Source organism: Neoarius graeffei, chromosome 17 (assembly GCF_027579695.1).
Source record: "Neoarius graeffei isolate fNeoGra1 chromosome 17, fNeoGra1.pri, whole genome shotgun sequence".
In the NCBI taxonomy this organism is placed as follows: domain Eukaryota; kingdom Metazoa; phylum Chordata; class Actinopteri; order Siluriformes; family Ariidae; genus Neoarius; species Neoarius graeffei.
The window spans coordinates 65666693-65693660 of record NC_083585.1 but is presented as its reverse complement, the minus strand read 5'-3'; the positions used below and the strand labels follow the sequence as shown (position 1 = coordinate 65693660).

The 26968-nt window shown below is 41.6% G+C and overlaps 1 protein-coding gene and 1 pseudogene across 1 annotated transcript; one reads left to right on the top strand and one right to left on the bottom strand.

Annotated features, from left to right (window-relative positions):
- The window catches only part of LOC132864444 (E3 ubiquitin/ISG15 ligase TRIM25-like), a 347007-nt pseudogene that overhangs the window by 155969 nt on the left and 164070 nt on the right, over positions 1-26968 (top strand).
- hs2st1a (heparan sulfate 2-O-sulfotransferase 1a) lies at positions 2169-26716 on the bottom strand. The gene is made up of 7 exons (XM_060897862.1): positions 26288-26716; positions 17179-17414; positions 16094-16179; positions 8586-8724; positions 6340-6437; positions 5885-6042; positions 2169-4898 (listed from the first exon to the last, which is right to left on the bottom strand). The coding sequence occupies exons 1-7, from the start codon at positions 26409-26411 to the stop codon at positions 4672-4674; spliced, it is 1068 nt and encodes a 355-aa protein (XP_060753845.1). The 5' UTR covers positions 26412-26716; the 3' UTR covers positions 2169-4671.

The window sequence follows — 26968 nt, the reverse complement described above, 5'->3', positions numbered from 1 at the left end:
GCGACACAGAGAAACGCAATGGAAATTCCGATGTTAAGCATGCTGGAGGGCTTTAGAACAAAATCCCGGATGATTTTGAAATTCCGCCCGGACATTTTTTTAGGTCTCAAAAAGAGTACATGTCCGGGCAAAAGAGGACGTCTGGTCACCCTACAAGTCTGTGAATCAATTTATCGAATGTCTGAAGCTGAGGCACAGATGTGAAAATTAGTGTTTGAACAGGCTTTTAATTATGGAGATTTTTTTTCCCAAAATGGGAGTAGTTTATTAAAAATATTTAAGGAAAGAAAGCACAACTTTATTCATCACACACTTGTGAAATTTCCTCTCTCTGCATTTAACCCATCTGAAGCACTGAACACACACATGCGCGCACACACCCACAGCAGTGGGCAGCCATGCTAACAGCGCCCGGGGAGCAGTTGGGAGTTTGGTGCCTCGCTCAAGGGCACCTCAGCCCAAGGCTGTCCCATATTAAAACCAGAGCACCCAGAAGAAACCCACACAAACAACATGCAAACTCCACACAGAAAGGCCCTCGCCAGCTGCTGGGTTCAAACCCAGAACTTTCTGGCTGTGAGGTGACCATGCTAACCACTTACGCCACCATGCCACCTGAATTTCTTATGAAGGTGTTTGGAACAACTCATCTGAATAAAAGTTGTGTACTAAAGTAGATATACACCTGAAAATATTTAAGTACAGTAAGGAAGTATTTTTACTTTACAAAATCCAATTGATTTTTACAAAATCAGTTGGATGGAACTGTGATTTTGATTTGTCTGATTTTATCTGATTTGCCCAAGTTTTCCTAATCTTCGAGTGTTTCTGGAGAAAAAAAGAGGGTCATTGAGTTTTACTCAACCAAATATTTTCTAAAACTGTCATATACTGTATGGATATGGTCTCAATGGTGTTCCCAGAGACAGGCTGAGAGGTTTATACACTCTAAGCTGAGAATTATTTCCAATATTACAACGTGTTGAAATTTTACCTCACTCCGCCTAGGAAATTTTCCTCTTTTTGTGTTTTGCCTTTTGTGTTTTGTGTACGTCAAGATAGGTGGAAGTGGTCAGTCTAAGAGTAAATATAACTCCAAATTAGTTCACTTATGACAAGGGTTTTGGCTATTTTATGCAACTTTTCGTTGATAATTTAGCAGGATGGACAGATGATCAACTACAATGGAAGTCTTATCCTGGAGATGGTTCTTCTGAGGAGAACTATTTGTTAAGTGCTGGTTTGATGATAAATGATAAGCTCCCATGCCTGTGCTTGTTAGAAAAAGCTTGGTAACAACGATAGAGGGAAAAAAGTAACTCAAAGTATGAAGTTGACTAAATCTGTCTTGGTGGTGTGCCCATCTATCTCCAAACTAAGTGGTTAGCACTGTTGCCTCACAGCAAGAAGGTTCAGGGCTTGAGCACCGTGGCTGACAGGGGCCTTTCTGTGTGGAGTTTGCGTGTTCTCCCCGTGTCCACGTGGGTTTCCTCCGGGTGCTCCGGTTTCCCCCGCAGTCCAAAGACATGCAGGTTAGGATAATTGGTGACTCTAAATTGACTGGAGGTGTGAATGTGAACAGTTGTGTGTCTCTGTGTGTCGCCCTGTGATGATCTGGTGACTTGTCCATGGTGTACCCTGCCTCTCACCCATAGTCAGCTGGGATAGGATCCAGCTTGCCTGCAAACCTGCACAAGATAAGCGGTTACAGATAATGGATGGATGATTATTATTATTGCAATGCAATTAATGCAATTCTGAATGGAATAAATATCGTGATGTTGTACAAGGTTGCTGAAAAACAATGCTATGACGATTGTCTGTTGCAATCAAAGCTGAAGGCGGTCCAACGAAATATTGTGAGACTTTCTTTCGGCCAAGCTTTGTGTATGTATTTTATATTTAATAATGACCCTAACTATTCAACCATTTGAGTAACATGCCCAATTTGCCAGCTACCCCTGACCATCACTCCTTAAAACCTGGCAAAATTGAGCATCTCCTAGAAAATTTCTTTATCTCAAGAGAACAAAAGCTGTCACTATTTTTAAACCATGACAGTATTATACACGATATCACTATCATATAACCACTTATGCCACTTTTTTTTTTACTGTATATCAATTTCTTTCCCGAAAAGCCAGACAAAAAAAAACATTTACTAAATGTTCATCAGTAATCATTCATGTGTGCTGTGTGCCTTTACTTCCAGGAAATGTTTTCAGACATCCTAACTTTACATACTTCCTATATTTAGAATATTTCTAAATATCTTTTGCACATGATGCAAGGACACATACACACACATTTACAATCTACAGTCTTTCAAACACACTGAAAAAGCCAGTATATATAAAACAGGGGGGTAAAAAATTCCCCCATCCAGCATGATAAAGTACAGTGGAAAGAAAAAAAAATCAATCACAATCTGATATGGACAGATGCTGACCTGAAATGCTGACTGGGATTAGAGTTGATCCACATAAAGAGAGTTCTTTAGGAACCGACAGTCGAAATAAACTCATTCAGACTGGTGAAAATCTTGGCATGTAAACACAGCCAGAGCTTTGTCTTTTTTTTTACCTTTTAAATTTGATCTCAAAATTTAATTCTAAAGCTAAACATCCACCCAAATAGCTGAACAGTGCAACATTATAGAGGCGGCTATATTGGAAAACAGGAATTAGTGTTGTTTCATATCCCCCACCCACCCCACCCTCCAGGGTTTGAAGGTGGAATTGAAGTGGAAAGAAACAAATTGTGAGAACAATTAAGTCCTAATTTAAGCTTAAAATGTATTGAACTAGTGCTGCTATTTAACAAACAAACAAACAAACAAACAAACAAACAAAAAGTCTGCTTAGAAATGAGATTATGTCAAAATATCATAAGTGTGTGAAGAATGAGGTGTGAATTCATGGGGAAAAAAAAACCTCAGAAAAATAGACTTTTCTTATTTTTTTTTTTTTTAAACACTCATAGCTCAAGTGAGAAAGGTCAGCATCAGGTCAGTATAAAGTTGTCCAATACTCAGAGCTACAGTCTCAAAATGAAAATGTTATAACATGCTGTCTTGAAATAAAACATTTATAAGAAATTCAGTATCCAGTGGCACAGAATAAGTACAATATAGAAAGTGTTCTTCAGTTTCAATCCTAAAGAACGATAAAACAAAGGAAAGGTCCAAATGGTGCAATTATCCAACTGAAAGGGTCATTAAATAATTAAGCCACTAAGCGATTAATGAGAAGGCGTGTCTCAGTCAAAGTCCAACAGCATTTGCTACACGCGTGATTGAGTTGTAGCATTCGAGTGACAAAATAAACGTAAATTCTGTGAAGTTAAAGCTTTTTTAAAATGGTTGCAATGGCAGCAAGGTATTTCATCCAACCCTGAGTGCACCACTAGAGGTGTGACAATAAATTGGTGTGACGATATACCGTGATAAAAAAACCAAAATATAGTTATACCATTAATGGTATTATTATACAATTAAACAATGATTTCCATATCGCTTGAAATGTCCTATAACTGAACAGCGTTGGTCATTTTAAAAAAAGTGATGCACTGCAAACCATCAAATTGGATCAAACGATTATCACAGCATGAATTTACAATATTCCTGTATGACGCCTTCAAGGTTTCTCACCACAGCTGCAAATCACAGCTTTACATTAATGTGCTTGCTCTAATAGGTTATTTTTATAGTAACAGCTCATTCACAAGGACATTTATAGAAGGAGTCTCCAGCGTCAGAGTCAAAGGTAAAGCTGTAATTAAGTTTGCTGACATCTTCAGGACAGACGAGTTTACGCTTCTTTGCGGTTTCTTAGTAACATGATAAGCTGTGTATTTTTTTGTCTTATTAACTTCAAAAGAGAGGGGGAAAAAAAAAAAAAAGAGGTGAGGGAACAACTGTTTACAGCCATTATAATTTAAGTGAGAACAAGAACTAACTTCTTGTACAGATGTTCCACAACATTAAATGCAAGTATAAACGGATAAAAAGTACCACAATTTGTAATTGCTGGAATAAAAACACTTGGGTTCATGCTGGGATTGGAAAATAATCAACTTGGGGGTGGCAACAGTATCACGCTGCATCATAACACCAAGTCGTGGATTATTTTTCTATAACAGCACCCCCCAGTGTTTTATTTACTTATAACACTTTGCTTTGCAGACAGCAGAGGGCGCTAAATATTACAGTTTGCTCATCAATTAAACAATTTTATCCAAAATTCTAAAAAAAAAAAAAAAAAAGTGAATAAAAGCCACTGCAGATGAGTTAGCTTTAATTCTTTGTTTTCTATTCACTTTTTTGTATTAGCTTCCGACAGTAATTAGCAATATTTCTGTGCCTTTAATGAACTCTATTATAAACTGAAGCTTTAAACCATTAAAGTTCATCTGTGGTTCTTGTTTAGGAGTCCAACACGCGTCCTGGAAACGTTCTGCTGCCTCTGTAGGGCCCTTGAGCTCATGTATGTGCTTGCCTGACGTGTAAAAGTGTCAGTTCAATAAACAAAGCAAAAGAAAGGTAAAATCCAAACACTGCTCAGGTGTAAAACGTCCAGCTACACCACACGGACTATTCTGAAATGGACGAACTGTCCTCCTCCAGTGAATATGACGACAGTAAGTGGCACTAGAGCGGCGCCTTCATCACTCTCAGGTGGTCTTGGGGTAGATTTTCTCGTAGAAGAAGCTCTGTGGCAGGAGGTACAGCTCGCCGTCCTTCTCCCTCACGCCGTGAGCGCGGACAAACTGGAACTGCTCGAGCGCAAACTCATAAAACTCATTCTCCAGCTTCCAGATGGCAGACTGCTGCAGCCGAGCGATGGATTCCTTAGTGGGCGGCTTCTTCTCACTGGTTTTCCTCAGGTGTGATTTTTTTCCTTTGGATGAAAAGAACACATGAGCAGTTACAACATAAACAGCTGTGCACGTGTGGACTGGTTTAGTAAATGCAAATATCTGTAAAAGTTATATTAGACATGTGTTACTGCTGTATATGATCAGATTAAGTTTGTTAACTCATTGAGATTTAGTCCGATTTTCACTTCTACTTCTGAACATTCACCAAGTTTAGATTTTATGCCATGCCAGAGTGAACCACTGGAGTAGAGCTACAGACTGCAATATCATACATTTATCTATTATATTTTGTAGTGTTTCTAAATAAACAGCATGATTGAAGCACAAATATTTGCTTGTGTATTCAACACAATCAATCCACAGAAGCTAGTCCAGAAGTTGGACCTGCTAGGTACAAATCACAAGTCCTTCCCACGCCAGGACCTGGTGTTCCCAGGCAGTCTCTCATCCCAGTACTAACCAGGCCCTTGAGACACATAGGGCGGCACTGATCTCCGTTTCCATAGCCCTCGGCCTCTCGCCTATACAGCTAGGGTTACAGTGGGGAGGCGGGTCCTCTGGTAACCGCGAGAGTTTGACTCCCCACTCACATCTGTATTGCAGCATGCCATGCTAGACCACAGTAGGTACCATTTTTATGATGGTCTTTGGTATGATCCAACTGTGAGTAGAACTCACGATCTCTCGATCGAGAGACAGACATGCTAACCACTGGTCCAGCTCGCGGTAAGGACCTGCTGGGCATGAACACCTCCATTTGTAATTGGATCCCAGACTGACAGACCCCTGTTGGTCTCTCCAGGACACAACACCTCCAGAGTCCTCAGACTGAGCACAGGCCCCCCCTGCCCAAATATACACTCATTCTGAATTTGATGCCTGCAACAAGTTCAAAAAAATGTTGGGACAGAGGCATGTTTACCATGGTAAACATCACCTTTTCCTTTAACAGCACTCTGTAAGCATTTGGGAACTGAGCACACCAATTATTAAAATTTTGCCTGACCTGTCTTATAGAGCTCAGTGGCTCCTCTGAAGAATCGAGGCAGTGCTGCCTCCAGCATCATCACAAAGTCCTCGAGCTCCTCGGTCACGCCCACCAGCAGGTACTCGTTAATCAGGTTATACTTGGCCTGCTCCAGAGCCCAGCGGCTGCCGATGTTCCTGCACACGACCACCGCACAAAAATTAAACTTACACAACATCCCCTTTACCTCAAATGGCTATAATTTATGCTATGAGGCTAATGTAACTAACAATTAATGGTCGCTTTTAGAGTACATCCATTACCTACTACTTACATTATAATTCTGCTCCAGAGCGAGAGGATACGCAGACTTGTGTAGTTTAGATAGACACTTCCTGTTTTGCTTGCAAGTGATGTATCTGATTTCGATTGATGTTATGCATTACCACTAAGCAGAATGTCATCCCCCCCCCACACACACACCCCAGACTGACCAGCACTCGGAATAATGACCGCAGAAGAAGGGGATTTGGAGCCACAGTTTTTCTGGCGCGCAATCTGAACCTCCTGCAGCAACACACTCATCAAATGTCTGGAAAGACACACACAGAGTTATCAAAACATGTAGTCAGACCTTACCACAGATACACAAGAACAAAGCCAACAAGCAAAATTGGCCTGTTAGCTGCCTAATATAAATGCATTTAAAAAAAAAAAAAAATTCCCGTCAGCCAACAAAACTTCTAATTTTGCTCATTTCTGTAGGAAGCAATCATCTCAAATAAAACCATACCAATGTTTTAAAGCTAGACTGCTTTTCAGATTTTAAGGTCATAAAAAGAATTTTCCCAACACCCAATTATTTTTGTTTAGTGACCAAAAGCTACTGAATTCGAATCACAGACTTCCAATTTTATTAGTTTTTTTTAATAGAGTAATTAATGAATTTAAGGCCACGTGGCCCTAAATTCTCTGCTATTTTTTCCTGCTTCACCATGACCCAATTCAAGATACTACGTCATGCATCCCGTGGTGGGCTTTCCCCGTTCGTGCAAGGCATTGTGGGATACAAATTTGAAACAGGAGAGAAAAATGGAGGATAGGGGCGTGAGAATGAAATGTGAAAGACTGACTACAGTAACAGAAAACAAGAAGAAAAGATATGTTATATACGAAGGAAAGAAAATGCAGGACCAAACTAATAGATCGTGTAAGGATCTAATCCCATTGAGTGGGTTCTATATCCACTTCTTGTTTTTAATAACTTGCTTGTGTGCTGAACACAAACATGGCTAAAAGTTCTTGTGTTAAATGGACCAGACTCCGCTTTTGGATCATTAATTCCTTTTTAGGGATGTCCCGATCAGGTTTTTTTGCCCTCCGATCCGATACCGATCATTTGATTTTGAGTATCTGCCGATACCGAGTCCCGAGCCGATACTTCTTATAATCCATAAAAAAATAATAAAGACGAGGAAAGAAATGGATCCAGGATGTTCCTCATTTTTTATTTAACACCTTATTTTAACATCCAACAACTCCGTTAGCAAACAGAGCACTTACGTGAGGCAGTTTGAACAATAAATAACAAATTAAAAAAATAACCTTAAAATACCTGGCAGGAATGTAAACAAATAAAAAAAAAAAAGTGCCACAGTGCCGGTAATTTGCTTTTAAGAACGCATCTCACAGTGGTGTACAGTAATTTCAATTAAGGAAATGAACGTTTTTCTTGATGAAAACAAGCATTTCTACCCTTTCAGGTTTGAGCCCGTTTCTTTTGTCATCCAACGAAAAAAAAATGATCTCATGCTTTGCTTTCCGCTTCGAACTGCTTCCGTGTTCAACTTTGCCGGCAACAAAAACAAGAAAAAAAAAAAAAAAAACTTTGCCGGCAACAGGCAGCCAATAACCAATAGCATCTCCGCTACAAAGTGATGTCATGCCGCACGCGTTGATGTTGCCATGTTGAGACAAGAGGTCTGGTCTCACTCTGTGCCAACGCATAGCTATTGATGTGTTAAAAATGAGAATATATTATATAGATATATATCCGATCCCTGATCGGGAGGCAATGCCCGATTCCGATCGAGTCTGAAACCATGTGATCGGGCCCGATTTCCGATCACGTGATCGGATCGGGACATCCCTATTCCTTTTGACTGAGAATGGCCTGCATGCATGGATTTATTTTGGCTTCTGGCACATCCATACACTTAAATACAATACCTATAATTAAAAACAAATGTTTATTTTTATTGCATTTATTTAATTTCTGGGCTCCCATCTGTAACAGGGCGTGATGTCACATCTCATTAATAACACTTTACAGTAGATTATTAGAATTTAATAGAATAGATGAGCCAAAATAATTGGGGATCTTTTTTTAATGAAGAGTATGAAGTATGAAGAGGTGGGCCTCGAAGCAGAAAAGGATGAGAACCCATAACCTAGATTAACCTCTTTTTTTTTAATACCTTAGTAGTTCATGTTCATGCTAATATCACACACATTAGGGTTATGTACATAAATCTCTGTTGGACTGTAATCTCTCATCAAAATGCAATGACACTTTATTTAACTTGACACAACAGCGACACCTGGTGTTCAAAACAGGAACTGCTTTTAATGGGGACAGATTTCTATTTTTTCTTAAACACCTGGTGGAGTTTGAAATAATTATTTAAAAATGAAAAATCAATCATCCACAATAAATAAATGACTCCAGGTTCAGTCTGACCTTCTTGTCCCCCTGTTTCCTGCGTTTCAGGCCAGGTCTATAATCGTCTCCGAAGCGCAGGAAGTAGTAATAGGATACCAGGCGCTCGATGGGGTCACGCACTATGTTGATGTAAACGGGTTTTTTCATCACACCAAATCTGAGAAGAGAGAAGAAGAAAACAGTAGTATCACATTTATTATCACAAATATGTGAGGATTTGTACGGCGGACGCTCCACATACTACAACGTGTGCAATCGTTATCGTTGATGAAACTTCTTTAACAGTCAGAAGTAAAGCTGTAACCAAGTTTTCTGAAATCATCAGGAGAGTTTATGCTTGTTTGTGTTCTCTTTATTACTTATTCAAATTGTTTTTCATTTTCTAAAACATAGTTAGTTTGGTTTGGCTGTCGCGCATGACCGATCCAAGCTCTGGATCAACTGTCTTGTTTGTGGTCGTGAGCTCTCTGATGGCTTAACAATCCAATTGCTGACCCACAGACTTTAGTACATTTATCACACGGATAACTTCCAGGTGCTGATATCCTTTCCTTCTGGTAAAGTTGCTTTTCCTTAAGTTCCGCAATCCGCCTTTCCTCAAACTTTGCCACACCACCCTTTACAGCTGCCCTCCACTGAGCTCCGTTTTTGGCAAAGTTCTCAAAGTCCAATATGCCGCATTTAACAAGTGAACCCTTCAGTAGGTCTTTATAACGCTTCTTTGGGGCACCAGCAGGATGTACATAATCAGATAATTCACCATAGAACACAGCACGAGGTAATCTAATCACTCATACAAAGCACATGACCAGCCAAGTGAAGGTGGGCTTCCATGATAAAGGCCTCAATTCCACGTGGGTGGCAATGAGATAGCACTTCGGTGTTTGGCACACAATCTTGCCAAGATATTCCAGCGATCCTACGTAGACAGCGCATGTGAAATGTGTCAAGCTGTCTTATGTGACGTCGGTATAGTATCCATGTTTCACAAACATAGAGTAACACTTAAAACTGCAGCCTGATCGACCAATATCACGAGTGTCCCATAGTCTTGCAGCAAATGTAGAAGAAGCTTTTGCAATCCGTGCAGTGATTTCGGCATCAATAGAGCAATCATTAGATAGTACACTACCCAAGTAACAAGATTTGGTGACCACTTTTAATCTATCTGACCAAATCTTCACTGTCGTTTCTCTATAACATGTACCAGGTCTAGGGTGTAAAAGAATTTCAGTTTTCTTAATGGAGAGGCCATATCTTGTGGTTGCCTTATAAAAGCTGTCAGTAAGAACTTGGACATCATCTTCCGTGTGCCACTAGAGCACGGTCATCTGCATAAAGTAGCTCTCTGATCAGCATGTGATGGACTTTGGTCCTTGTCTTCAGATGTCGAAGATTGAATATTTCGCCATCGTAATGAAAGTTCACAGATACCTTTATTGCAGACATGAAAGGCATTGTAGATCACAGCAGCCATTACAATGCTAAACAGCAAGGGTGCGAAAACACAGCCTTGCTTACCACCATTTTGGACATCAAAAGGAGCAGATTCCTGTCCACTGTCAATGACACGCACCTTCATACCAGCACGAAAAGACTGGATGATGTTTTAGTGCCAGGTGCCACAGACATGTGGAGAGTGACCATCTGAACAGTGATTTCAACTTCTCCCCATCCCAAGGGCTTATGTGCCCCACCATCTGCCAAATAAATGGGGCCAGCAGTCCAGGAGTTGAGCGCGTCCGCTGGCTTCCCCAGGCTTAGCCACAGTTTTTACATTTATCAAGGTGCAAGAGGAACCAGTATCCACAAATGCATACCCTACACATGTATCAACACAGACAGGAACAGTAAACTGCTGAGGAAGGGTTTGAGAGAAAAACTGAAGATACGGAACTGGATGAACTTTGCTAACTGTACTCACGGTGGGTCGAACATTCTGATTGGGGTTACTAGGCCCAGACTGAACGTGGGAAGACGTTTGCTTGTTTTTTGCCAGTATTAAGTTGGGGACAACTGACTGGAGAATGAGAGGCCTTACACCGCCAACAAAAGGCCTGTGGATTATTCTGAGTATTGGCCGGTAAGGCAGAAAGTGGAGTTGTTAAGGCATCATTTTTCTGAAAAACTGTTTTTAGCCTGTGGAAATTGGTAGACCTGTTTACACTTTTCGTATTGTCTTAGAGTCTGTCCTTTTCCAATTACAACCCCAGATGAACTAGAGCATCCACAGAGGTCACTCCACTGTGCCGCAGCTGAATTGCTAACGGAGGGTTGATATTCTTCAATATTAGCTTATTAACTTTGTTCTCAGTTCTCTCTGGTTTCCAACATTTGCACAAAGCTTGATACATATATGCAAAGTCTCGAATGCTCTCACCAACCTGCTGAAAAAAAAAAAAAAACTAATAAACGTCATCTAATAAACCAACACAGTCCAAGAGCCTCCACAGTCCTTCTCGACATACCAAGTCGAAAGCTTTTGCTAAATCAACGAACATGACGTACAGGTCTTTTTGTTGTTCCCTGCATTTCTCCTGCACTTGGCGAGCAGCAAAAAGCAAATCAACAGTTCCAGGATTCTCCCGATATCCACAGTGGCTTTCAGGATTGATATCATCAACCAGAACCAAAGCCCTGTTAAGTATGATGTGTGCTAGAATCTTGCCAGCAATACACAGTAGAGAGATGCCCCTATGGTTGTTGCAGTCGGCATGTTCCCCTTTTTTCTCATATTGATAAATGATCTTAGGCCCCGGTCACACCGCCCGAACTTTGCTAGAGCGTTCCTTGAACGGTAGGGAGGGGGGGCCGAATTTCGACAACGCTCGTCACCGCGCACAAAATGGGAAAAAAATCGAAAACACGGGCGTTGGCTTAGCGGTGCACCGCTGAAGCCGGCGTTGCTTTAGCGTTGGTTTAGCGGTAGCGAGCGTTGGTTTAGCGGTGACGCGAGCGTTGGTATAGCGGCGTTCTGTGCATGCGGGCTTTGGCTCGGCGGGGGTATAAAGTTGGTTTAGCGGCATACCGCTAGTGACTACGGAGCGGAACGGATCGTTTTGATACAAGTTCTGATAGATTTTTGATAGAAGCTCCACCATCAGCTTGTCATACAGTCCATGTTCAGGCTTTCTCAGTATCCACTGTCTGACCCACACAACTCTGTCTCTCCTTCTTCTCTCTCTTCTCCTTTTTTTTCTATAGTTAAAATTCTTATTACTGTTCTGTTGTCTGTATAGCTTTTCCCCTTTTTTCACTGTTGTTTAGTTGATCTTATTATCATATTTTTATCTATAAAAGTGTTTGTTATTAATATTATTATTTATATTACTTTATACTTTTTTATTATCATTCATATTACTTTATTTTTTGTTTATTGTTTGCTGTCAGTCAGATTATTTCTATTTTCATTATGTTTTTGCTGTCTTTTCCTTAATGTTATTATTTGCTATTATATTATCTTTATCATTATTTAAAAATCATTTAATATTTACTATTAATATATACAACATTTTACTTTATAATTGTTAGCCATAGGTACTAGTCATACTTTTTGAAATCAAATTTTATAATCAAATTCCAGTCTAGTCTATACAATGCATTTTCATTGTCTACTAGTCTAGTCAATTTAAGTCAATTTATTATTATTATTATTATTATTATTATTTTATTATTGTGGTTGTTATTATTATTATTATTATTATTATTTTCACCATTTACATAGTACAGTGAGTCAATATTAAGTCAAATCATAACGTTGCCATTGCTGTTTTACGTGTATTAATGGGACCACAATGGAAATAAGTGCTTGCGCTTTCTTGTGTAATCCTGATTGTATTTTGTACTTCATTTTACATTATGATCGAATAAAATCAAATCAAATCAAAAAATCTGTCAACAGCTTGTTGCAATCTGAGGAGGTTCTGATTGTGCTGCTGGACTAGTGCACCAATCATAGCAAGTCTCTCAGCATCCATGGTGATACAGTTTTACTGTAACTTTGAGCAAATTCGATATAGATGAGGTCTGAACTCAACGGCAGCTCGATTCCAAATGAGCTCCTGGTCCATTTCTCCCCGTATTTATAGCTAAAGTCTGGTCCCGCTCCGACACCTCTATACCAACGCCAAACCAAAGTTCATCGCCGCCATGGATAGCTGCTTCAACGCCCGACACCGTTCCAGCAACCCCGTGTCCGCTCGTAAAACGCTTACAACCGCTCCACTGAAGTTTGTGCAACGTTTAATCGCCGCCCGGGCAACGCTGGCGAAGCAGCGGTGGTCCAGCGTTCAAGATTTCTGCGTTGGCCTAGCGGACCCAAGCGTCCACGAACTTGCGTCTAGCGGTGCCAAACTTTGACTGGGCGTTGGTGGAGCGGGGCTGAACTTTGCCAGGGCGGAAAATTGCTCCCTCCTCACCGCTCGCAATATTTTGTGCAGCTCAAAACTTTCGGAGCGGTAGCAGAGCCCCTCGAGAAACATCAGCGGTGGCCGAGCGTATACGGCGTTGCTTTAACGGGGGCCAACTTTTGTTAACGGTGGTGAACGGTTACGAGCGGTGATGAATTTTTTTCACCGCTCCAGGAACGCTCCAGCAAAGTTCGGGCGGTGTGACCGGGGTCTTAGCATCTTTAAAATCCTGAGGGACCTCCTCAATTTACCAGATGATTGAGTACAAATGGTGCATCCTTTCAGCCAGGAAATGACCACCATATTTGAATACCTCAGGAGGAAGTCCATTTCCACCAGAGACCATTTTGGCTACAGAACAACCTGCGTGCACCAAAAGAAAAAAAAGGGCTGGCCCACCAATGCTCTCTCCTTTCTACAAACTTGGTCAACAGGTCTCAGGGTAGCAAGCATGTGCTGCACCACCAGTAAGAATGCAGCTAGTTGGTTCTTCATAATCCATAATGGAAAAGAGCCCTTTGATGATATGGCTACCAGCAGATACCAGGTTTGCATGTCAGTTGTTGGCTCGCGAGGAGCTCTTCCACCCTTTGCCAGGTCTTGTTTTTAGTCCCGACAGGGTGACATGCCACCCTCCTCACCAATGTACACTGGTGGAGGAGCTGGTTTAGACACCGACCATCCATCCATGCGGCAGGTTGTACTGGGTTACACTGCTAATGGTAGCAGGGTCATCAACCATGACCTGACAAAATCTCTAAACATAAAAATCACTGTAAACATGCATGAAAATTCTTCTTCTTCTTTAAACTCGACTCACTTCATGAAATTCTGATGTCCAACATCTCCGACCATTGTCGATTAAATTAATTAAAAACACTACGTATGATTCCAGTGAGGGAGAAACGTACCAGGATTAAATAATATATATATATATATATATATATATATATATATATATATATATATATATATATTAAAAAAGTGCTGTCAAGCGATTAAAATATTTAATCGCGATTAATGTCGCGACTGTCATAGTTAACTCGCGATTAATCGCAATTTAATCGCACATTCTTGTCACACGAAAAACCATTGTAATTCTCTTACCAGCATAAAAAAGTGAATGGCCTTGTTTTGTACCAATGTTTTTCTTATTGCAAAGCATAACACGTCTTGACACAGCCACTGCAAACTGAAACCTAAGCTGAGCACCGTGGCTCTTCGTCCCGAGACTAACAAGAGAACCATGAGTGAAGTAATCTACTGCTTGAGTTATGGCCCTTTTCCACTACCCTTTTTCAGCTCACTTCAGCCCGACACGGCTCGCGTTTCGACTACCAAAGAACAGCACGACTCAGCTCGCTTCAGCCCTGCTTAGCCCCTAAAACTCGCATGGTTTTGGAGTGGGGCTGAAGCGAGCCAAACCGAGCTGAGTGAGGCTGGGGGCGTGAGGAGACACTCCCCTGTGCACTGATTGGTGAGGAGGAGTGTCCTCACATGCCCACACATGCCCCGCGAGAACACTGGGATCTGTAAACACCGTAAACCCGGAAGAAGAATTACGAATTACGAGAATTTCTGAAGCTTTATGCGCCTCACTTCATCTATACGCTCTTGCCAGTATCTGTTGGCGTTGTCGGTGACAACAAGCCACAGCACCAAGACCAGCAACACTAACGACTCCATGTCCTCCATGTTTATTGTTTACTATCCGGGTCGTGAGACTACCGCTTAAAAGATCACTGATGTCACTGTTTGCGCTGCTTAACGACATCACGTGACGTCCACCCACTTTCGCTAACTCCACCCAATGTGTCCACCCACTTCCAGCCAGCACGGTTCAGCGCGGTTGTAGTCGAAATGCAACTCCAACAGCCCCGCTCAGCTCGACTCAGCCCAACTCAGCACGGCACGGCTCAGCCCGACTCAGCCGCGTTTGTAGTGGAAAAGCGGCATTAGTCTATCAGAGAGACAGGTTACACAGTGACGGTAGGCTTAACATGCTTGATTATAATATAAAGTACACTATTATATTAACTTTAAGTTGTTTGTTGATAAATATTGCATTGAATCTGATCTTTACTGTTTCAGCTCAACACATTTTGTACTTTTACACTTTCTGCCTGTTGATGCGTCGCGCTGTCCAATCAGAGGCGGCCAAATTTGCATATTACAGGAAGGATTTCTGGGATAGCGTTGAGTTTACAGTTCAGAGTGATCTGGCTTCTTTAGACGCTGTCTTCTTAAAACTGAATAAATATTTAAAAAGAGCCAAATGAGCCAGTCTTTTGAACGGCTCTTTTCAAAGAACGGATCACAAAGATGCGGATCCCATCAAAGAGCCATAAATCCCATCTCTACTAGCGCGCCCTGCCCACGCTGGTTCTTTGAGGGAGGAGGGCAGAGGACTCTGGCTGTGCGGGGCGTGTCTAGCTGCTATCGTTTTTCTAAGCAAAGTCTCTGTTCCAAGTTCCTGGCAGTTTCAAAAGCTTATGAAAAACCTACATCATGTCACAGAGCGTTAATCTCGCGATAAAAAAAATTATCGCCGTTAAAATTGAGTCAAGTTAACGCGTTAATAACGCGACATTTTTGACAGCACTAATATATATATATATATATATATATATATATATATATATATATATAAATAAATCACACACACACACACAGTATAAATGTTTTTTACGTCACTGAACAGTTATTATGAAGAGTCAGTGTCACAAATGCAAAACTGTTTACACTAAAATTAACTTACGTCAGGTTGAATGCGCAGAGTTCTCGCTTTTTCCTCATGAAAAAGTTCCAGACCTTTTAAAGAATACTTACAGACGGGTCACAAAGTTTTCTTGACAATTTTAAAGATTATTATCTGCACCAGTGGACACGTGTGAAACACCACGTAATGTGTGTTAGTGCAGAGACCGTGACTGGAATTAATCCTGACACAACTTCAGCCTTTTACTCTAAGTGCAAATCTACGGAGTTTGTTTTCTTTATTTCAATGTGTCATGAATCCCCCCACCACCACCCACAGAGAGCTGGCATGTACTGTACCTGCCTAAAATAAACACACAGGTAAAAATAAACCAGCAGGTAAACACACGCAGCACTCACTTGGAGAAATCGAGGAATGAAACATGGCCATGGTAGAACGCTGGCTTCATCTCCTTCCACATCGTCACGTTCTTCACAAAGCGCACCTGCAAATACAATAAAGCAGTGGCAGGAAGTGTGTGTGCACGCGCTTGTGTGTGTGTGAGAACTGATTTAAAAACAGAAAATGTGTTAATAAAGTACAGATGTATTGAAAAAGCACATTAATGATATAGTAGTTTAAAAACAAAAAACAGGTGGTACGATCAGACAAGCAGATGGACAGATGCATAAAAAAACAGACAGACAGACAGGAAGGAATGAAGGCAAAAATATAGGGAAAGATAAACAGACAGACAGACAGACAGATAGATAGATAGATAGAGACAGAAGGACAGACAGATATTGAGATAGATAAATAGACAGACAAAAAGACATGGACTGAGACAGATATAGAGGCAGACAGACAGACAGACACAGAGAGAAACAGATGCAGATAGAAAGGCAAACAGAGAGAGACAGACAGATATAGTGACAGACACATATAGAGAAAGACAGATACAGAGGCAGACAGACAGGCAGAGACAAACAGACATACGGTGCCTTGAAAAAGTATTCATACCCCTTGAACTTTTTCACATTTTTCCACCTTAGGTGGAAAAATGTGAAAAAGTTCAAGGGGTATGAATACTTTTTCAAGGCACTGTATATACAGACAGACATACATAGTGGCAGACCAACATATAGAGACAAACAGACATATACAGATAATAAAGGCAAACACAAACAGACAGACAGATTTAGTGACAGACACATATAGAGAAAGACAGATACAGAGACAGACAGACACAGACAAATATACAAACAGACATAGTGGCAGACCAACATATAGAGACAGAGACAGTTACAGACAAAGCCAAACACAGACAGACAGGTATAGTGACAAACAGACACATATAGAGAAAGACAAACAGAGAGATCTAGAGACAAACAGATAGATACAGTATAGTGACAAACTTATAGATAGAGACAGACAGACACAGACATATCAGTGGATAGACAGATGAGTGTGTAACATGCTGGTGTGTGTGTGTGTCCTCTCACACCTGGTCCTGCAGGGACATGACGGGGTTGTTCTTGCTGGTGTTGATGTGCAGGACGTGGTAGTGGTTCCTGCTGCACAGGTCGTAGGCGAGGTTGGTGAAGGAGGTGCTGGCTGTTTTGGGAACTCGGTTGTAGATGATCACGAGGTCATTCTCGACGTCCTCACGAGAGTCCCTCACTCCCTCCTGAGTGCGACGTTCCTCGATGTCACGCACTTCCAGCCGTGCGATGGCACGTTCTACAGAGACCGCAGCGATCGATTAGCCACATAGAGAGTTTACAGTCAGACAGTGTCATCACATCTACCGAGTGTTACAGGAACAGTGGACGGGATTAGTTTTTCCAGACATACTGTATGTGTGATGAGCGAAGCTGCTGAAGGACGTGTGTAGTAATTCTGAATGAGTCACATGTGATAAGTAATCTCCGTACAAAGCACAGAGGTCGACATGTCTTCAGGATGCATGTCTGAGTCTATGCATACCGCACACACACGCACGCACACTTTTAGGAAAAAAAAACAAAACCTTCATTATAAACACTTTTGGTAGGAAGCGTGGTCATACAAGTTCATCAGGAGGTCATATGATCATAATATACTGAATTTTGGACCTCAATAATTAATCCCAACCCCCCGGAAGGGTCACGTCTCCGAAATGTAATTTATATTTGTTTGTTCTGCATTTTAAAGTTTTGTTTTCAGTGAGAGATGACAGGAAAGAGAAAGGAGAAAAGCACAAGTGCTTCCTGGAGGGTCTTTATACTGACGAAAAGGCGCAAAACAGCTTTTCCTCACAAGATATAACGCAATCTTTACCAGCATGTCAGTTGAGACAGGATATATTACCTGGAGTTATTTCTACTGCTCAGTTTATAGAAGCAAAAATACAGAGGAACTTTTCCAGACACACATACGGAAACAATTACTGACACGATGGATTCGGATGAAAATAAAATTCCAGAGAAACTTCAGTAGAAATTATATTATGTATCTTGTATATAAAACTAATCCCATCTGAATAAGGCTTTACACAACGGCATTTTGGAACGCGTAGACTGAATTATTCCTGAACCTGTTACCATGGTTTCCAGGGTTGTATTAAGAGAAAGCATTATTCCTGAGTCACAGTGACAGTCCTGCCATCATCTAATGTAACGACATACACCAAATCTGAACCCATGTTGACCTTCTGGTTTATTAAGGCAACTAATACTCGTGGGATGGATCCGGAAACGAGGATTCAGATGACGAGGCTTTAGAGCATTAGCGCAGCAGAAACCGTCGAGTAGCTGCTACTGCTGAGTAATGAAAAAGTCACGGCTAATCATAGTGCCTCATTTTCCGCTGTGCGTGAGCACCAGGTGAGAGGGACAAAATGGTGCACTAGGACCTGTCAATCAGACCTGGATCACATGGCCAGTTAGGCTTAGGCGATTCTGGACTTGACACTCAAGGGGGGGTCTGAGGCCCAATCAGGATTCTGGAGGTTTGGGACTCTTTTTAGACTATTGGGGCCTGAAGAGACTAGACTCTTTAGATTAAAGACTCCCAGGCAGGTTTTGGACTTTTAGATTCCGTGAGCACCGAAATGACTCCTTTTAGATTCTTGGCACCTATGGTCATGAGCTTTGGGTAATGACAGAAAGAACAAGATCGCGGATACAAGCGGCTGAAATGAGTTTCCTTCGCAGGGTGGCTGGGCGCTCCCTTAGAGATAGGGTGAGAAGCACAGTCACTCGGGAGGAGCTCGGAGTAGAGCCGCTGCTCCTCCACATCGAGAGGAACCAGCTGAGGTGGCTCGGGCATCTTTTTCGGATGCCTCCTGGACGCCTCCCTGGGGAGGTGTTCCAGGCATGTCCCCCCGGGAGGAGGCCCCGGGGAAGACCCAGGACACGCTGGAGGGACTATGTCTCTCGGCTGGCCTGGGAACGCCTCGGTGTTCTTCCCGAGGAGCTGGCCGAGGTGTCTGGGGAAAGGGAAGTTTGGGCTTCCATGCTTAGACTGCTGCCTCCGCGACCCGGTCCTGGATAAGCGGAAGAAGACGAGACGAGACGAGACGAGATTCTTGGCACACCGAAATGACTCCTTTTAGGCTCTGCGAGCACCGAAATGACTCCTTTTAGATTCCAAGAGCATCAAAATGACACCTTTTAGATTCCACCAGTACAAAAATGACTCCTTTTAGATTCTTGGCACACCAAAATGACTCCTTTTAAAATTCTGCAAGTATAAAAGTGACCCCTTTTAGATTCCGGGCACACCAAAATTACTCCTTTTAGATAGTGGATGCACCAAAATGACTCCTTTTAGATTCCGTGAGCACCATAATGACTCCTTTTAGATTCTGGAAAACCTCCAAGATGACTCTTTTGCCTCTGGAAGCTTTAAGGCAACTATTTTATAGCTAGGGAGCCCTAAGGGGACTGTTACACCCTGTCCACACTAGGGATTTTGTACCGATACGAAACTACTTTCGTACCGCAACACCTGTCCACACTAGCAAATATACTGGTACTGTAGTGGTATAACTGTATCGGTACGAAACCCACAAATGTATGGGTTTTGTACCGGTACAGTATCGGTACTGTAGCGTGTTGCTGTAGTGTGGACAGATGAAGCGGTTCTGTATCGATACAAATATAATGCGCATGCACAATGAACCATTCCTACGTCTTCCGGGTTATTCATACAATACAATACGCCCGTGCTTTCCAGCTGTAAATAAAACGTCAAAATGGCTCAAAACGACCGTGGAGCTACATGGAGCAAAGAAAGGGGGGGAGAAAGGGAGAGGGGGAGGGAGGGGGGGGGGGAAAGAGGGAGGAAGAAAGGTGGAAGAGGGGAAAAGAGAGAGAAAGGGAGGGGAAGAGAAGGAAAGAGGGAGAAAGTGAGGGGGGAGAACTGCCTTGCGCGTTTTATACGATTCGACTGAATAAATGACCACCAGAAATACAGACTGTACATTGACAACAAAAAGCGCACACACGTCGTTTCATCCGCCATATATTCTCGGAAGGAAGTTACTCGGTAACCACGGAAACATTTTGCGCACGCGCATTTCAACTACCGTGAAAGAAAACCGCAAACATTTCTCGCTAGTGTGGACAGATGCACTAAACTGTACCGGTATACTTTGTATCGATACAGTTATACCACTTTCGTACCGGTATAAGTGTGAACACAGTTTGTAAGACCTGAAGTGACTTTTTTTAGATTCGGGGTGACCTGAGGCAACTTGCTTAGACTTTGGGAACCCAAAAACAATTATTTTAGATTCAAGGAGCCCCAAGATGCTTCTTTTAATTTGGGGGCCCCACCAAATCCAAGTCTTTTAGATTCTGACAGTCCCAACGTGACTTACTTTAGACTTGAGGAGCCCTAAGGAGACGCTTTTTAGACTCTGACAGCCCTAATGTGCCTCGTCTAGATTCTGGGTTTCTCCAAACAACTTTTTCTTTTTTTTTTTAAACTTTGGGAACTCTGATGTGACTCTTTTTGATTTTTTAGACTCTTTTAGACTCAGGAGCCCCATGGCAACTCTGTTAGATGCAGGAAGCCCCAAGGTGATTCTTTTAGACAGACAGTGGTAGACCTGAGGTGACACTTTTTATAGACTCAGGGAGCCCGAAGACCATTCAAATGGAACTTGAAATAAAGCAATAAAGTAAATCATGCATGTGCATTATGGTTTCATGATCGCAAGTGTTTTGCCTTGTGACATGTTAAACTAGACTGTGCCTGCACTTCAATACAGCATGGGCATATTATAAATACAAAACAGAAAAGATTCTTTTAATTTTTTCCCCTCCAGGACTCCATAAGGTACACAGGTTTGTGTTTTTATGTTAAAAAAAAAATTGCATATTAAATCAAGGAAAAGTTGCAAAATGGATGAGGTATTTTCTCCAACCCCATTCTTAGGCCAAGTTTACATTAGACCGTATCTGTCTCGTTTTCTTCGCGGATGCACTGTCCGTTTACATTAAAACGCCTGGAAACGGGAATCCGCCAGGGTCCACGTATTCAATCCAGATTGTGTCTGGTCCGGTGCTGTGTAAACATTGAGAATACGCGGATACGCTGTGCTGAGCTCTAGCTGGCGTCGTCATTGGACAACGTCACTGTGACATCCACCTTCCTGATTCACTGGCGTTGGTCATGTGACACGACTGCTGAAAAACGGCGCGGACTTCCGCCTTGTATCACCTTTCATTAAAGAGTATAAAAGTATGAAAATACTGCAAATACTGATGCAAATACTGCCCATTGTGTAATTATGATTGTCTTTAGGCTTGCCATCCTTCCACTTGCAAGTGGTAAGTGACGCGCATGCCCGATATGCACTGGGATCACACACACAGCGGCTCAGTCCCAAATCACTGCTCGTGCGCTATACTCACGCGCTCTGTGAGCTGCACAGGGTCGGAGTGCGCACCCTCCAGAGGGCACTCGCTGTTCAGGGCGGAGTGATTTGGAGCACAGGATGCCTGCGGAGCCGAGCGGAGCAGTGTATTGGCGTTGCTATGTGCACGCGAATCGTGTATTGGCGTTGCTGTGTGCACACTAATCGTTTTAAAAACGTTAATCTGATGATCCGCTGATACGGTCTAATGTAAACCCCACCTTAGACCCTGTTAGTTTCTGCAGAGTTTACAGTACAGGAACAGGCTTCCTGACTGTTTGGAAACTTGAACCCATAAGTGCTCAAGAGCACAAGTGCCAAGTAACACATGCTTTAGGTGTTAATGGTGCTGGAGAGCCTAAAAACAGCCCTGGCTCATCCATTAACAAACGCAGGGTAAATAACAGGTCAAAACAGCATCTAATTTAAATATGGATGTTCTCATTTAAGCAGATGATGAGTGGGATTTATCAAGTACAATTATGACCCACAGTAATGTCTGAATATTCTTTTTTTTTTACATTGAAACATAAAATCTTGGAATTATGATTGTGACATTTCTGTGATTTTAAAATGTTTTGAGGCAAGATTGACCCTCAATAAATTATCTATTACATTTTAACAGTATCATGTAAAAAAAAAAAGTTTGAGTATTTTTAACTAAACAAGGACTGAAGGAACCTTATAATTCCAGTTACGTCCACTCATCACAGTTTATAATATTTTCACAATATCATATGAAAGACACTGCAATTAATGTCTGTATTTAAAAATTTGTAACAAAGATTTGAAAGTAAAGGTTATTTCAACACAAAAAATCCCTCCATTTAACAGCATGTTAAATCAGTGAACTTATGATTCTTCTCTTTTACCGCAAAATTCTACTCATATTGATATCAATTGGTTAACCAAGTGCCACACAGTAGAACGTTAATATGCAAATTAGTGCAACACCAAAGCACAATTTACAGTGATATTGTTCTGCTTTTTATGTTATTTTATGAATGAAATGGTGGCATCACCTGCTGAGAGAAATTTTCCAAAAAACAAACAAGCCCCCTCCTTTTTAACAGGGTGCCATTACTTTTGCCCTGACTGAATGCCAGGCTTATTTGTGTTTGCTTATCCATTCATTTTGGAATCGCTTTCTTTCAGGACATTAATATGAAACGTCACAAAGTGTTCATTAAACTGGTGTGTGACTGAAATAAATAAGTGATTTAAGTGACAGTTGCAGGATTTGAAGGAGATCAGTCGAGGTTCTTAAGTGAGGCTCCTTATAAGGAAATTTACACAAACTCAAGAGTGAAACATTAAACGCTAATGATTTTTTTTCCATCTAATCGGATTTTCATGATTTTGTTCACACCCCATCCTCTGTACACTTGCATCCGTTTTGATGAATGAGCTGAAAAAATCTAACGGGGACATAAAACGAGATGAGGTTTTGTGTCTAACTTCATTAACACATGTTTAAAAAGCTAGACGACAGATTGTGGTCTATTTCTGAAAGCCTGAGAGACTCCGCTCTACAGTTACAGGCAGATCTGAGCTCTCAGCCGGTCACTGACTCCCACAGCTGAGGATTAATGACATTCAAACAGTGAAGAGACAGAAATATCAATTTAATGAACGGATCCCAAACCACTGTTGCCCCTTTTCCACCAAAGCAGTTCCAGGGCTGGTTCGGGGCCAGTGCTTAGTTTGGAACCGGGTTTTCTGTTTCCACTGACAAAGAACTGGCTCTGGGGCCAGAAAAACCGGTTCCAGGCTAGCACCAGCTCTTTGCTGGGCCAGAGGAAAGAACCTCTTACGTCAGTGGGGGACGGAGTTGTTAAGACCAACAACAATAACAAGACCGCGAAAGATCGCCATTTTTAAGCGACGAGAAGCCGCAGCTGTACAAACGTGAAGTCAGCCATTATTATTATTATTGTTGCTGCTGCTGCTGCTTCTTCCGTGTTGTTTTTGCTTTGATATTCGCACCAAGGTTTATGTAAACTTAGCGCCGTAACTGACGTATACAGCGACGTAATGACGTATACAGCGACGTAATGACGTGGCTCCGCTTAGCACTGCGAGCTATGGAAAAGCAAACTGGTTCTCAGCTGGCTCGCAAGTTGAACGAGTTGTGAACCAGCACCAGCACCGGCCCCGAACCAGCCCTGGAACTGATTTCCTGGTGGAAAAGGGGTATGTGTGTGTTACAGCGAAGTACGGAGTGATGGTGTGGGGTGATGAAGTGGACTCAATGTTATCACTCTGCAGTGGATTATTTTCCTTCAACAGCAGTCTTTTTAATTCATCTTAAACGACGTCAATTTGCGAACAATTACGAGACGTCATTGTTTTTGTCTGTTACGTTCAATGTCTGCGAAAACAAGTTAGTTCCTGCTCTCATTACATTATAGCAGCTATAAACGGTCATTCCTTCATCAGCCTCTTTTTTCTGTCTCTTGAAAAGTAGCTTGTCATGTTAACAAGAAACCGCCAACTCCTGTAATCTACAGCTTTACCTCTGAACAGCGGTAACATGTTCTCTTAGAGGTGTTCAGTGACACCATGCAATGTTTTGATCCCTTTCAAACCTTCATCAGGGTCAGATTCTGACCACAGCACCACTCCTAGATCGAGATTTATGGTAGGGTTTTGGGCTCTCTCTTTACTTTAATGGCATTTTGCAGATGCTCTTATCTAGAACGACGTACAACATACCCAGAGCAGCCTAGGGAGCAGTAGGGGTTTGGTGCCTTGCTCAAGAGCACATCAGCCATTCCTGCTGGTCCAGGGAATCGAACCAGTAACCTTTTGGTCCCAAAGCTGCTTCTCTGTCTAAGCATTAGCCCATGGTTTCTCCACTCCTGGGGAACTCAACTCCTAAATATACAGTGGTATACAAAAGTTTGGGCACCCCTGGTCAAAATTGCTGCTACTGTGAACAGTTAAGCAAGTTGAAGATGAAATGATCTCCAAAAGACAAAGTTAAAGATGACTCATTCCCTTTATATTTTAAGCATAAACAATTTTTCATCTTTTACATTTTCAAAATGACAAAAAAAGGAAAAGGGCCCGAAGCAAAAGTTTGAGCACCCTGCATGGTTAGTACCTAGTAACACCCCCTTTGGCAAGTATTACAGCTTGTAAACACTTTTTGTAGCCAGATAATAATCTTTCAGTTCTTACCTGGGGGATTTTCGTGCATTCGTCCTTGCAAAAGACTTCCAGTTCTACAAGTTTCTTGGGCTGTCTTGCCCAAGACAGCCCAAGAAACTCACTGCTCTTGAGATCTCGCTGCTCTTGAGATCTATCCACTGATAGATCTCACTGCTCTTGAGATCTATCCACAGATTTTCAATGATGTTTAGGTTAGGGGACTGTAAGGGCCAGGGCAAAACCTTCAGCTTGTGCCTCTTGAGGTATTCCATTGGAGATTTTGAGGTGCGTTTTGGATCATCGTCTTATTATAGGACCCATCCTCTTTTTAACTTATCAACTTTTTTACAGATGGTGTGATGTTTGCTTCCAGAATTTGCTGGTATTTATTCAAATCCATGCTTCTCTTGACCAATGAAATGTGCCCTGTGCCACTGGCTGCAACACAACCCCAAAGCATGATCGATCCACAGCCATGCTTCAGAGTTGGAGAGGTGTTCTTTTCCTGGAATTTGGCACCCTTTTTTCTCCAAACATACCTTTGCACATTGTGGCCAAAAAGTTCTATTTTGATTTCATCAGTCCACAGGACTTGTTTCCAAAACACATGAGGCTTATTTAGATGTTCATTTGCAAACTTCAGATGCTGAATTTTGTGGCTAGGACGGAGGAAAGGTTTTCTTCTGATGACTCTCCCATGAAGGTCATATTTGTTCAGGTGTCGCTGCATAGTAGAACAGTGCACCACCACTCCAGGGTCTGCTAAATCTTTCTGAAGGTCTTCTGCAGTCAGGGTTTTTTATTTGCCTTTCTAGCAATCCAACGAGCAGTTCTTTCAGAAAGTTTTCTTCATCTTCCAGACCTCACCTTGATCTCCACTGTTTCTGTTAACTGCCATTTCTTAATAACATTATGATCTGAGGAAACGGCTACCTGAAAACACTTTGCTACGTTCTTGTAGCCTTCTTCTGCTTTGTGAGCATCAATTATTTTATTATTCAGAATGCGACGGAGTTGCTTAGAGGAGCCCATGGCTGTTGATTTTAGGGACAAGTCTGACGAGTCAGAGAATTTATACAGCTTTGAAATCTGCATCATCTGACCTTTCCTAATGAAAAATTTGAACAAGCCACAGCTCAATAAGATAATTAAGGTCTGGAACCTTGGTAAAAAAAGTTAGCTGAGAACTCAAATGTATTGGGGTGCCCAAACTTTCACATGGTGTTCCTTTTCTTTTTTTTCACTCTCCAATTGTACAAAACAAAAATAACACACAAATCTTGCAGAAAACCCTGAAAAGAAATGTGTCGTCTTTACCTTTATGTCTTTTGGTGATCAGTTCATCTTCTGCTCACTTAACTATTCACAGTAAGGGTGCACAAACTTTTGCATGCCACTGTAACATCTACACATGCTCATTTTGCAAGATTTTGTCTCCAGATATCATCTTTATACACTAATGTATGTGGAAGGTCTTTTGATAATCAACAGACTGAGGAGAGAGAGAGAGAGAGAGAGAGAGAGAGGTGTTAAAATTTTCCATTACACTACTTACCCAGTTTGCCTCGGGACTCCTCCAGCTGGTGGATCTGGTTCTCCAGGAACAGCATGGCCACCGCGAAGGCCAACAGCGCCAGGAGCTGAAACTTCGGTGCCATTATGATCCTTAAACTCCCCATGAAATCAGACCAGCATATGGAGAGATGAAGACATGATGAACTTCACTGCATGACCTGGAAGCTTATGAGACCAAAACAGTGATCACTCTCCGTTATTATTGGCACTAAACTAATAATCTTCCTTTTGGACGTTTTATTCTGAAAGTTTGTAATCACTATAATCTCCTTTTTAGTTCTTGGTGTCTAGTAGGATTCCTTAAGAAACAAAAACAACAGCCTGAGAAGGAAGAACAGCTTTTATTTATCTTACTATTGTGACCTCAGCTGCTCTGATAGTGAGATAACCTGGGCTCGATCTTAAAATGCGTTCCTGTTGGACACATAGTGCACTACGTAGTACGCAGACACTGTTATGTCATCCCCTATGTAGTGCGGTTATACAGGAAGTGATGATCCATTTGAGATTCAGCCGAAAATTATCCTGCGTCGCTTACTCGTTAAAAATTGTATTTTGTTAATTATGGCCATCCGTAATGTTAAAATAAACCACTACAAACAGATCATAATTGTTTATATTTGTTTAAAAGTTAAAATGATTATGATGATAATAATAATAA